The 14,991-nt window shown below is 29.8% G+C and overlaps 1 protein-coding gene across 1 annotated transcript in view; it reads right to left on the reverse strand.

Annotated features, from left to right (window-relative positions):
- Positions 1 to 14,991, reverse strand: part of LOC127281008 (titin homolog) — a 60,098-nt gene that overhangs the window by 14,172 nt on the left and 30,935 nt on the right. Inside the window, exon 2 of the mRNA XM_051304478.1 lies at positions 5,043 to 5,144. Coding sequence (XP_051160435.1) covers positions 5,043 to 5,127 — 85 coding nt within the window. The 5' untranslated portion in view covers positions 5,128 to 5,144. The remainder of the gene's footprint in view (positions 1 to 5,042; positions 5,145 to 14,991) is intronic.

Genomic DNA, 14,991 nt, shown 5'->3' on the forward strand with positions numbered 1-14,991 from the left:
TACAGTTTAGAAGTGAGAAATATTTTAAAGGCAAATGAGAAATTACTCTCCATTATTATTACTATTATCATCATCATTATTATTATTATATATTGATTGATTGATGTATATATTTATATTGATGTATATATAATAATTAATCTCGATCAATATGTATAATAATCAAATCAAGAGAGGCGAATACTCATGAAAAGAGTTTTGTTCTCGAGAAATAAAATTAGAATGCGTGTAAAAAAAGTGAATGTTCTTACAATATATATTATATTGATTTGAGATCAATATTCAATCGACAATAGAGTTAACGGGATTAATGAACTACATACAAATTGAAGATGAGCAAAATCATTTGTTTTGACATATATACGTAATTCAATCGGTTTTGATAAAACACATCCTCTTCCGTCCCAAATCCAACAATAGTGACAGTTAGATGATTGAATCAATTAGAGCAATATATATTGATTGCCTTTCTCATTGAAAATAATAAAATTCAAAAATAGTTCTTTAGAAAATTATAAAAAAAATTTCCACTAATAATCAGTTCTTTAAAGTTTTTTTGGGGTCATTCCGTAATAATTTTACACTTTTTTCCAAAATTCGTATTTTTCGCCCTTAAAGGGCGTCATTCATAGCACAGAACATTATTACCAAATTTCGTAAAAATACGCTAATTTATTTAGAAGTTATAACCTTTTTTTGGGGGTCATTCCATAATAATTTTATGGTAAAAATAATAATTTGAAAAAATTAAAATTCGGCTCAATGAAAATAAAATCTAATAAAATTCTAACGATTTTTAAAACTATTTCACACATCCCCTTTTTACCATTTTTAACCTTTAGTTTCTAAATTTAGAATAAAAATTCAAAACTAATATAAGGCAAAAAATTAGTATTTTACGATCGTTGGTATTATGCGAAAAAAATGAGTTTTAGTACCTTAGCATCTAGTTTAAATGTAAAGCATCTAAAAGAGAAAAAAATAAGGTAAAAAAATAGTGTTGCAGACGATATTTAGTTTCCGAAAGAATGGCAAAGAATATTATGTTTACTGTGAAAGTTAATGTACCCTCTCGCTCGTTTACCTCTGTTTCATTTTCACACTCTTTCTCTAAAAGTAAAATAAATAAAAAGAGAGCATGGGAAAAAGAGTGAGTGTGTGTGAGAGAGAGAGAAAAACAGCGAAAGAGAGAGAGAGGCGAGTATTGCGCGTAAAGAGAAAGAGAGTTCACCTGGTTGCTTTTATAATACGAGAGTGGAGAGCAGCAGCAGCGCAGAGAGCGTCGTTTCATGTTATGAAATCATCGCTGTCGACCTTGCCTCGCGAAAGTTCATTACCATTAACCGCATAGTCTGCTCGGTATAGTTACACTGTCTGCATGTAAATTCTTCTCATTTTTCAGGGTCACCGATGCGGTACAAAGGTCAAATTTTATCTCGAGTGGCAAATCAAATTAGAAAAGTAAATTAACGGGCTAAAAGAGTAGTTAAATCCGGAAAAAAGAAATAACGGTTTTTTTGAATCAAATCTAATGAGGGAAATAAAGTAACTGTTAAAATAACCACTATATAATCTAATATTGAAAAACGTAATTAACTATATATGCATTTGATAAAAAAAAAAAATCAAATTAGAAAAAAAAATTAACCGTCAACCGGGGCTATTAGAATAAGAAAATCGCAATTTTATTCTTTTAGGCTTAAAAATCAAATTTACGTTCCGAAAAAGTCGATTTTTTTATTTTAAGTAAATTAAATTAGTTTAATAAATATTTTACTTAAAATAACTTATATTACTGTTAGTTTTTGAGTTTATGTAGGTAGGGATAATTTAAATACCTAAAACTTATTTGAAAGATTAAAAAATTATTTAGGGAAAGAAAGCAAAGATACCCTTAATAGAATAAAAAAAATGGATCGTAACATTTTTATTAAAAAGAAAGAACAATGCGCACGCGTGAAATGAATCTAAATTCAGATATTATCAGAGAGATCAATGTCTCTGATATATAGGAACTGAGAGAAATGTGTAACGTTTTTTATATGTAAAATATTACGTTTTTTAAAATTTATAAATTTTTCATTTACTTGTAATTGTAATTTAATTTTTTATTAACAAACTTGAAAGAGTTCTTAAAATTATTTTTCTTATACTTTTTTTATTAATATTTATGATTAAAGATATCTTTCTATTCTATAAATACTATTAGGTTACGTTTGCAAATATATAGTATTTTATCTGAAATCGTTAAACCTCATATTATATATTCTGAATATTATACAGATTAATGTATCCTCTCACTTATTCTCGGTTACTAAATTCAAATATTCAATACGTCTGTCAGATATAAACTCTAATGTTACAGAAAATTATCCAGTGGTCAATATTTAGACATTACATGTCATATTTCATTAAAAAAAATTGTTGGCAACCCTGATAATAATGTTTTTTAACAAATTTTTTCATTTTTTTAATTGGAATTTGAGGTTTTCTTTTTATATGAATTTAAAAAAAAAATTTTAGCTACCGAATTTTTGCCAGAATTTTTATTTTACAGTCCTTTTCATTACATAACTTTTTTATTTAAAAAAATTTTAATTTCATTAAATTTTAATTTAATAAAATTCAAATTTTTAAATGACAGAAATTCCAATTAACCGAATTAAAAAATTTTTCGAATTTTTAACTGATAGAATTTTTAAGACGCCGAATTTTCATTTTGGCCGAAAATAATAAATGGCCGAACAAACAATGAACAGAAAGATTTTGGCGCAATTTTCAAAAACTAACTAATCACGATTTTTTTGATAATTTCTAATTGGTCAATTTTTGAAAATTGCGCCGAAATCTTTCTGTTGAATGTTTGTTTGGCCATTTGAAATTTCGGACAAAATGAAAATTCAGCGCCTTAAAAATTCGGACAAATTAAAATTCAGTGAATTGGAATTTCTGTTATTTTAAAAATTCGAATCACATAAAATTCGTTTGAATTCTGTTAAATTAAAATTCGCTTAAATTAAAAATCTTCTAAATAAAAAAGGCAAATAAAGAAAATTACTGTAAAATAAAAATTTTGTTTAACGAAAATTCTGAGCTAAATATTCTGTTATGCAAAAATTCGTATAAAAAGAAAATCTGCAAAATTACAATTCTAAAATTTAAAATTCGTGTAAAAAATATTACATTATTATTATTATTATTATTATTATTATTATTATTACTTATTTCTAATAAAAATTCTTTAAAATGAAATGATTTTTATGAGCCCCAATTCGAAAAAATGAAAATTCTGCGTTTTAAGAGTTCTTAGTGCATTAACATAACCTAAAAACTAAAAATTGTTTTTTACAACAAATTAAACTATAAATAAAATTAATTTTACCAAATTTTGTAAGATTTAGTTTTATAATTTTTAAAATAAATTGTTTCGCTTCAAAATTTGTTGTTAAATAATTTTCTAAGAGAAAAAGAAAATAAAAATTACAATTTTTACATAAATTTTAAGGAAAAACAAACAAAAAATGTTAAATAATTATTATTTGACAATAAATTTTGACTAAAAATATTTTTTTTTTTTTTTTGAAAATTGTACAACTAAATTTTTCAAAATTTGGTGTAATAAATTTTAACTTATATTTTTTGTTCTGGTGAAAAATCATTTTTTTAGCTTAAGATTATATTATGGGGCTAATTATACTTAGCCCCTTAACATAACCTTAAACTAAAAAAACGAAAAAATCTTTATCTGAAACAGCGATAAGTTTCACTAAAATAGCGAAAATTTTCGTTATTCAAATATATCCCTCTTACAGATAAAACAAATTTTTCGTGTATATCCTTAAGTTTTCGAGTATTCGAAAAAAATTGAAATTCGGATATAAATTACGAAATTCTGTTAAATTTTTCGAATTTTGAAGCAAAATTTAGAAATTTAAAATTTATGTTTCAAATAATTTAATAAAAATTCGTTAAAAAATAAAAATTCCAATCGACAATTTTAATGATCTACGCCCCTTAGAATCAATATTTTATGCAGTAACACAAAATGATAAATCACTATTCAATAAAAGGAATCAATTTGTCCATTGTAGGACAAGAAGGATAAAGAGGGAAAGAGGGGGGAGGGGGGTTTAAGAATGAGGATAAAGTTATTGAATAAGCCTCATATATATTATTTGCCGTCAATATAATATTATCGATGACCGTAGAATTAGCAAAAAGACATTTATTTACACGATACCTAGACTAATACGATTACTTAATACGTGTCACGCTGACGCTGCACCCACACGTTCCGTTATGTCTTTCGTTGGATGACCGCTGCTGACCTTTCCACCTTGGATTTGCTAGTTAGGGTTAAGAAGAAGAAGAATATAGAGAAGGATGAACAAGAACTAAAGTAGGACAAATAAGTGCAAAAAAGATGCAAGAAAAGGAGGTTGGGCCAAGAAGAGAATATCCTCTTTGAGAATATCTCTCTCTCTCTCTTTGACCCATCTTTGTCTTGTGCCGAGAGGGGAAAAAAAAAATATTGTGATTTTACGATAGGTTCAAGAAGTAATAGAATTGCCTCTATGAATATTATACAAGATCGGAAATTCATTCTTTCTAACGGTGAATTTTCATTTTATGGGCTTGGTTTGTAATTGACTAGGTAAAAAATTCATGCAGATATTAAGTTAAATATTTTCAAAATAGAATTTCTTTTTTTTGGCCTGACATGTCATTTCTTTGAAATCACTGTACAATGAACTGTATGGTTTGTTTTTTTTCCCCCTCTCAGAAAACCGGCTTTTCGTACGGAAGTCTATCGAAGTTGATAGATACTAGAAGAACAAGACCAAAAATGGGAGAAGAATTATTTCAAAGACAAATATGGAGTTCCTGAGAAGTGGAAAAAAAAAAATTCCCCAACCGGAATGCAATAGAAAAAAAAAAAAAATTTTTTTTTTATTATAATAATTCTCAGTTGTTCTATATTTGATAAGAGCGTGTCGATTCTTGAAAAGCGTGATGAAAGAAAAAAAAACAAAAAAACTCACCAGAATGCGAGGATCGTACTGTTAACAAAATGACCAGGTACAGGATGTTCCCGCGTCGGCAGAGCCTGGCCCACAGCGCCGACATGTCGGCAAACTTGAAATCTAAAACAAAAATATTTTCTTTTAAAAAAATTTTTATCGAAAATCAGGACGTGGGATCATATTGTATTTTTGTGCAAAAAAAAAAAAAAAAAAAAAATCTCGTGACACGAAGGCGGACTTTGATCAAGATACAATTTTTCCCAAGAAATCAAAGAGGCTAGTAATCATCTTGGACGGTTTACTATAATTCAGAGGTCAAGTGTCACGTAACACTTTGAGTCTTCGCGCCGCCAGCGATTAGTAACCCCGTATATTGCCAAGGCACTAACTCTACTATATATATATACAACTATGGAAATAGACAGCTGTTCCACCTTGAAATATATTTCATGTCATGGCATCTAGAATTCTAGTTCATTGTAATTTTTCTTGTCACCGAGTTTGGTATTTTTCTGAAAAGAAAAGAAAATTAGAATTAAAAAAAATCATTTTTTTGAAAAAAAGTACTACCCTAGTTTCGATATTAAACGATGATATAGAGAAACAAAAGGAATTTGTCTAGTTTTTGATGGCCGCATGTTAACCTAGAATAGTAGATAAATATCAGTTCCTAAGTATGGAATGTTGTTGATGGTATACACAATATATTTTATTGCAATCGTTTTTCTCCTTGAATTGTAAGGATTTATTGTGGTGCGAAGAAAATATACACGCACGCGACACCTAAGCGTCAAAGATTATGTATTGTTTTGCAGTCTTGTTAACATCGATGGCCATTTTATGTAGCACATCGTAAATTACAAGTCAGCCAATCATAATGAATATCCCCCGCGACGTTTTTCATCCATCAAAGTGAGATCTAAAATCATATATATATATATATATATACACACAGAGGGAGAGTACGTGTGCACGATAATATACACACACTCGGACCTTACGTCATTGCGTATTCACGATGCGACCCATTGAACAGGGGAATTCGGTGAATGAGCACCAACCTCTTGGTTCTCTCTCGCTCTCATTCTGTTTCTCTTTTTGTTCCCCTCTGGCTTCACCAAATGCTAATATGTATACTAAGCGAAGGCGACAAACGACACACCTGCTGCGCGCTCTGAATGAAAATCAACTCAACACTCTTTCTTCTCTCCCACTCTCTCTCTTTTTCAACCAAGTGCTCCACAATTCACCTCTCTTTACTTTCTATCTTGTTTCAGGACCGGCTTGTTTCACCGAACCGCGACTAATAATGCCGCACTTGTTCTCTTTGCGGGGGCTTCGATTTGGTTCGTTGCCCGAAACGAATTATTATGTCATCCCGGCGAAGAGTAGTGTATTTGAATGAAAAACGGTAATTGAAATGTTTTTAAAATGGCATACCAAACGGTATCTCAAAAGAAGTCTAAAATGTCTTCAAATAGTCTTTAAAAGATCTTCAAATAGTATTTAAAAGGTTTTCAAATAGTATTTAAAAGTTCTTCGAATTATCACCAAAAAGCTCTGTAAATTATTTCCAAATAATATTCCAAATTTGACATTAAATAGTTCTCTTAAAGTTCTGCAAAAAAATATCCAAATAATCTTTCAAATGGTTCCAAAAGGTCTCTGAATAGTCTCCGAATAGTCATCATAAAGGTCTCTAAATTATTTCCAAATTGTCATTAAAAAGGTCTCCAAAAGTTCTCCAAATGATCTTCCAAATGGTCTCCAAATAGTCTCCAAAAGATCTCCAAATGATCTTCCAAATGGTCTCCAAATAGTCTCCAAAAGATCTCCAAATGATCTTCCAAATGGTCTCCAAATTATTTCTAAATGGTCACCAGAAGTTCTCCAAATGATCTCCAAATAGTCACGAAAAGGTCTTTAAATAGTCTCCAAAAATTCTCCAAATGGTCACTAAAAAAGGTCTCCGAATTATTTCCAAATCATCATTTAAAAAGGTAACCAAAAGTTCTCCTAATAGTATCCAAAAGTTTTAAAAACAGGTCTCTAAATTATTTTCCAAATGGTCAGCAAAAGGTCTTTAAATAGTCTCCGAATGGTCACCATAAAGGTATTCAAATTATTTCCAAATAATGTTCCAAATGATCATCAAAAGATCTCCAAAAAGTCTCCAAAAATTTTCCCAAAAAGGTCTCTAAATAGTCTCCGAATGGTCACCATAAGGGTCGCCAAATTATTTTCAAATAATTTTCCTAATGGTTACCAAAAGGTCTCTAGAAAGTCTCAAAAATTTCACTAATAATGTCTCCAAATAGTCTCCAAATGGTCACTAAAAAGTCCGCAAAATTTTTTCCAAATGGTCGGTCATCGAAAGGTCTCCAAATAGTTTCCAAACAGGTCTCCGAATGATCTTCCAAATTGTCACCAAAAGGAGTTTAAAGGGTCTCCAAAAGTTCTCCGAATAGTCTCCAAATGATGACTAAAAATTTCTCCAAATAGTCACCAAATAGCTCTCCAAATGGTTCCCTAAAAGTCTCCGAATATTCATCAAATGGTCTTAAGAGTGTTACACATTTTTCAAACACTAGTCTGTATACAAAATTTCCAAAATTATAACCGAATTATACTTAATTCTAAAATTTCTCCAAAAATGTCTCCAAATGGTCTCCAAATGGTCACCAAAAAGTTATCTATAAATTATTTCCAAATGGTCACCAAGAAGGTCTTCCAAAGTTCTCCAAAAGGTGTCGAAATAGTCTTCAAATGATTACCAAAAAAGGTCTCCAAATGTTCACCAAATAGGTCTCCAAATGATACCCTAAAAGTCTCCGAATATTCATCAAATGGTCTTAAGAACGAGGAAAACCAAAACTGGTTAATCCAGACGAAATCGGAATTAATACCTTAACATTTGGTTCGAAATTGGATATCAATGCTAATTCCACAACCACATTTCATGACTAGTAGAATAATTATGGGAATTACAATTGTTGGTATTGGAGGCAACAGATTTAGAACTTAGGACAATAATTTCTATTTCTGCTAAAGTAAGAACCTAATAAGGGTTTTCCGTAAGGGTGAAAGTCGATAGACGTAATCAAACGATTTTCACCCTTACGAAAAAGGGATTTACTAGATTTTCTTTTAACTTTGGATATAGCAGAAATGGAAATTATTGTCCACATTACAATAATTGCCTCGTTTTTTAGTAAAATTTATTTCTAAAATCTCCTTATAGAATTACAATTTTTCATTAAATCACCCAAAATTCCCAATTTGTTTTCTATACTAATTCTTTAAAATTTTTAAGAAACTTAAACCGATTTTAGTTTTCGTCACATTTATATTCCTTCAGAACTCGTTCCACGTGGATATTAAAATTACCATTTTTTTCCCCCTACCGCGAAAAGTAAATATTTGCTAATTAATTTTTCAAAGACCTTCAATCTCCTATTACGTCGGCAGATGATTGAAAGACATAATCCATTAGAGTCATCGCTTATTGGCTATATTTATAAAGTGGGTTAAAGTATAGATTATTATTATTATTATTATTATAGATGTTGGCACGATGCTGCGATCGTTATTAACGTCTCTCTCTCTATTTCTCAATCGGTTTTTAAGGGAAGTCTTTCCGGGAGGTGGTTCCTTGTCATTCGTCTCTTATTCAAGAATAATAATTAGAGAGAAAGGCAATTTGACCGAGGCCAGGCAAAACTATATGACTCGACGCGCACTGAGAGTATATATATATATATATATATATATATATATATATAGCGAATATAAGAGGGTGCGCTGTGTGCACTGGTGCAGACGGTGCCGTTACAGCCCGGAGGCTGTATTCGTTCACCATTACCGTGGAACGCGGAATGTGATTACCTTCACCTGGGAACCGATGAGGATAGAAGAAAATCAACCGTGGGCGAAGAGTCGGGATCACGCCCTGGCCCGATTTTACTCATCTTCTTTATGTTCATTTAGCACACATATATAGAAGAATTTTTTTATTATGGCATTGATAAAATTTGAAGATTTTAGATAGAAAAAAAAAAAAAATTTACTACTGACACAGTATTGGAACAATACTGGTATTTGGTTTCTTACAATACTGTGCCCAGTAGTAAATTTTCGATGTAATTACCAGAACATTATGTACTCTTAAAAATTCTAACAATGTAAAAAGAAAATTACTAAAATAGTACCGATTATAGATATTAAAAGCAGAACCAAATTTAGTATATCTAAAGTCGATTTTGTAAATTAATACATTTCGTTTTACAGTGAATCTATAAGCTTAAAAATAAACAAATTGTAAAATTCTACTAAATCATCATTGGCAGAACCAAAGATGTATAGGGATCGTTTAATCTAGTACGTAACGGTTTTTGTCTCTTGTCGCCCTTTCCGGGAGAGTCTTGTATCGTCATTGCGTAAGAGGAAATCAACGGTTTGGTGTTGACATACCGTTTCATCTTCTTCGGGAGGAATGACCTATTCTTGAAAAAAAAGGGTAGAAAAAAAGTTCCTGTAATTGACTGTTCTTGAACACATCTATGACCCTATGTTTCCCTCCCTCTCTCTCTCTCACTCTGTCTCTGGTTTTTCTCCCTCCCACTCGCTGCGATAATCGCGCCTATCTTTCCAGTGCATTAGCTTGTACATCGCAAAATAAACAGAATAATGGATTACGAGGCCGAAAGATTCATAACCTTATAGTACCCAAGCGTATCTGATAGTGTATATACCACATGGAGTCACGTACGCAATTTGTATTTTAACTTATAAGCAGAAAGGCAACGGTACAAACAACCAGGACAATTGAATATATGTCTTAATCCACAGGAGGTTTTTGGTTTGGACCAACTTCTTCTCTCTCTCTCTCTCTCCTTGCTTTTAGATTATCTTTTGAAGATAGCTTTTATTGTCTTCTTTCTAACAATGTGTTGGAATGTCAATTCTATATCACACACACACAGATAATTTGTTCGCACATTGCACTGTGAGAACTCTTTTGCCAAGTTAATTATTATTTATATATATATAGCAAAAGAAGGTGGTATGGCCTCTCATCCTGTTTCCGCATGTTTTCCTTAAATGTAGCCTTTCAGGTCTATATTATACAGTACACAATTCTCGTTAGGCGATAATCAAACAGTTATTTTCAAATTAAATCCCCTTTAAAGTGCACCTTATTATGTTTCATGTGCGGCTTTTTAAAAAAAATAAATAAATTAATATGCTACTGATTTTAAGTTTGCAATTTAATGGGACTATTATACATTAAATTATAATTTCGTTTTATAGTTATATAATTATTTGATTATTTTCTATATATACGAACTAATGCGATTTTTTTTTTGCGGAAATCCGGATAAAATCATTAATTTTGACTATTTATTATTATTATTATTACTATTATTATTACTATTATTATTACTATTATTATTATTATTATTATTATTTTTATTTTTATTATTACTACCAGGGTGTCTAACAACTGCTAGGAAAAAAATTCCCTAACTTAAATTACACTAAAAAATTTTTATTTTGATCAAATAAAATTTATTTTGATACAATTAAATCATTTACCTGATGTCTATTATTCACTAATTTCATATATGTATTAATATATATGCTGAATTAGTTTCGCTGAAAAACTTGTTTAAAAATCAAAAATCGCGATTTTTTAAAAAATAATTTGGTCCTCTAAGGGTTACGAAGCTGAAGTACGTAACGTTTTTATAAACAATTTTTAAAGGAATAATTTTTTAAAATTAAAAATTCTATAATTATACAATTATAAATAGTAAAAAATAGTAAATTGTAAAATAGTAATAAATAGTAGTAAATAATTATTTACTTAATGAATATAAGATATATATGTCACATGCTTAATAATTGAGTTTGGAAGGCCAACTTTTTAATTTGCATTTGCTTTGGGAAAAAAAAGTAAAAAATTGTTTGAAACTAATAGTTACTTTAATTTATTTATAAAAAATTCCAAAAAATTAAATAAAATCCCTGACTTTTCCCCGACCATTTAAATTCCCTGACTTCCCTGACTACTATTATTATTATTATTATTATTTTTATTGTTATTATTTCCTTCTGTTATTTATAAATTTTCATTTGGAATTTATAGAAAAAATTAATTTAATAATAATAAATGGTTTAAAAGATTGTATAAACGCAATGAACTTTTGGTTACATTGTTCTCACACGAGGTTGCTGTTAAGCAACAGGTCGGCAACATACAAACGTGCTCGGTATTTATAGATCTTTTTCTCTCTCTTTCTACCTGTGCTGAAATGACTCAAGCGAGGTCGAGGAGACCTCCTCGAGTGCCCCTGAATTTTCCTCATTATCCTCGTGCGCGCGTATATCATCAAATCGCTTCTTTCACTCAAAGGGTTATTTTTAAAGAACAGACACTTTTTATTTTTGTAAATATAACGTTTACACAAAGAACTTTTATCATTTAACTTTGTTTTTTATCTATTTTTTTTGTATTTATACAATTATTCCACTATTACAATTATTTTAATTACTAAAAAATTATTATTATTATTATTATTATTTTTATTTATAATTGCACTAAACAACATATTTTATTAGTAGAATTATTGCATTATGCAAAAATTTTCATTAGCATAATTATTATGTTTGAAAAAGAAATTTCTGTGTTAAAAATATAGGTTCTGATGGAACTAGTAGAATAGAATTATTCTGATAGAATTAGTAAAAAAAACTTAAATTAGGAATTTTGGGTGACTTAATAAAAAATGGTAATTCTGTAAAGAGATTTAAAAAAAAAAATTTTTTAATAATTAAAACGAAGCACTAGTATAGAATTATTTTAATGTGGACAATAATTTTCATTTCTGTTATCCAAAGAAAAAAGAAAAGAACTAGTAAATCGCTTTTATAAACTATGTATAAAATTCATGGATATTAATTTAAAAAAATAAAAAATTATTTCATCAAAAAAGGAAAATAGAAGAAAAAAAATTAGTTAAAAAGATAGTTGTCTTGATGAGTTATATATATATATATATATATAACAGGCTAAAACTCGTGACGAAAATGAATTGATTTTTAGAATTAATTATACCCCCTTTGGATTTGTGTTATATAGAGCCTGATGAATATAAAACTGTTGACTTTTTGATGATATATATACACGACGCGAGTGTATAATATTTTGTTTCACGATAACGAGATTGTCCATCATGAAATATATATTCCTGATGATTAATTATTATGCAAATCATTACTTTGCCAACATATATAAAGTTGCACACTCATATATACCTTAAAAACAGAAGAGATATGCAATTTTCTTAATTATAAATTGTCATCTGTCTTCCTAACGCTTAACTAACATGTATTCTTTAAGAAAATTTTAATTTTATACATGAGGAATGTATAGTTAATCAGTGGACTAGGTTATGTTTTTCTTGTTTAATTTTTTTTTTTTTTTAGAGTAAATAATTGGCTACTTCGATAAGTATAGTGAAAAAAGCTTAACAATTTACAATGTATTTAGCATTTTTTTTTTAACTGTCATAGAAAAAGTTTTTTTTCGTCGTTTTTTAAAAAAGTTTTTTCCTACACGTGACTACATTCCCCAACTGTCAATCGGGGGGTCTATTCTGGTAAAAAAAAGGGGTAATATGGTACACAAGGTGGCAAATATGGTACACGAGGTTGCATAAATGCCCCTAGTGTACCACAATTACCCCGTGTATACCATATTTGCCCCTTGTGTACCGTAATTATCCCTTAGGTTCCATGATTGCCCCTGGCGTGCCACAATTACCCCTTGTGTACCATATTTGCCCCTTGTGTACCGTAATTATCCCTTAGGTTCTATGATTGCCCCTGGTGTGCCATAATTACCCCTTATGTACCATATTTACCCCTTGTATACCGTAATTACCCCTTAGGTTCCATAATTGTCCCTGGAGTGCTACAATTACCCCTTTGTGTAACATATTTAGCGGTTATGGAACCTAAGAGGTAATTATAACACACTAGGGGTAATTGGGCTACACAAGGGGTAATTATGGCACACCAGGGGCAATCATGGAACCTAAGGGATAATTACGGTACACAAGGGGCAAATATTGTACACAAGGGGTAATTGTGGCACACTAGGGGCATTTATGGAACCAAAGGGATAATTATAGTACACAAGGGGCAAATATGGTACACAAGGGGTAATTACTAGAAGAATGAAAAAATATAGCTAATTTAATATTATAAAATAAATTTAGAAAACAAAAATTATTTTTTTAAAATACATAATGTCAGTAATCAAATTGTGCGCAACGCGGAGAATCATTCACATATATATAAATATATGTATATAATTTTCCCATTGCATTCTTCGTTGTGTATAGATTAAAAAGGATTCTTTTTTTTTTTTTTTTAAGTATTCCCATTTTTTCAAGGATCGTCGATTATCTATTCACTTTGGCCTACGTCGATGCAGTGGCATATAAGTTAATCTCGCAGGATCCCCGTATATGTGCAATTTCAAGTAACGTGTGTATCGTTCATCAGATCTGGAATCTTGGGTATGCATTCTGCGAGTAAAGATTATATACCGTATGGCACTTGAGAGAAAGAGATGGGTAATTCTCTCTCTCTCTCTTTCTCTCTCTCTCGACTCTTAACGCATCGCGTGATTTTTATCTTCTTTCGCGCGCGCGATGAGATAGAAGAAAAGGAGGTGAATAAGAATAGCAATGAAAATGTGCACAACGCGGGAGAAATAAGAAGTTGTAATATTGCAAATATTTAACCCCCACGGTTTGATAGGGCGCGTGATATAAAAATACAGTACGGGAAACATAACAATTTTAATAATATAATTTATTTAATATTTAAATGAAGATAAATGCGTAATATATGTGTTATAAAGAATCGCGATTAATGGTGCTAATTGTTCTTTTTTTTTTTTGGGTTTCGATATGGATCGTTGAGAGAAATTATAATTTTTATGTTATCTCGGGATTTAAGTATTCTAATTGGAATAAACAGAATTGTATTTTAAATGGCGAATATTTACTTAGAGTCAGTTGGGGTAAAAGGACGGATAAGGCTTTCAGTATTTAGTCTCGCAATTTCAAAGAAAACAGACTTAAAAATTATACAAACATTTTTTCTTATATTCCCTTATGACTCCCATAATAGAAATTGATTTGAATTTTTGTCAATTTTATTAATAATAACCATTTACCCTGAGTTTTCAAATTTTTTTTTTTTTTTGGTAAATAGGGACAGCTTGTTATAACCCAAATTGACGAAAATCAAAAATTCAAGTCAATTTCTGTTATGGAAGTCATAAGGAATAAGAAAAAAAAATTTTGTATGATTTCTAAGTCTATTTTCTTTGAAATGCGAGATCAATAATACTGAAACTCTGTCTCCTTTTTTCTTAAACCTTTCTTAGAAACTATGCTGTCATCATTTACCCGAAATTTTCCAAATTTTGGGGTAAATAGGGACAGTCAGTTTTATACGTAATTTGTGATAAATAGGGATTTTGTCCCCATTTAGCCCAATTGACCCTAATTTTAAAATTGGGGCCCAATATTTGTAATATAAGGCCCAATATAGGATCTTATTTTCCCAAAAAAAAATTTTTTGTTTGTTTTAAAAATTAAAATATTGTTTATAATTTAGCAAAATATGGATCTTTTTATTATTATCCAGTGGGAAATTTACCATTGGCAAAAGAGTGTCCCAATATTGGCAGCATTGGCCCAATATTGAACCATCATTGGTCTTATAATGGCCCAATGGTTACCATTGGCAATTTTCCACTGGGTATTATTATTATTATTATTATTATTATTATTATTATTATTATTATTATTATTATTATTATTATTATTCGTTTTGCAAGATGTACAGCTTCGATTCTAATTACAATTACCCTAAAGTGTTCGATGAA

Source organism: Leptopilina boulardi, unplaced genomic scaffold (assembly GCF_019393585.1).
Source record: "Leptopilina boulardi isolate dan_hultmark-lab unplaced genomic scaffold, ZJU_Lbou_2.1 LbouV2_260, whole genome shotgun sequence".
Classification (NCBI taxonomy): domain Eukaryota; kingdom Metazoa; phylum Arthropoda; class Insecta; order Hymenoptera; family Figitidae; genus Leptopilina; species Leptopilina boulardi.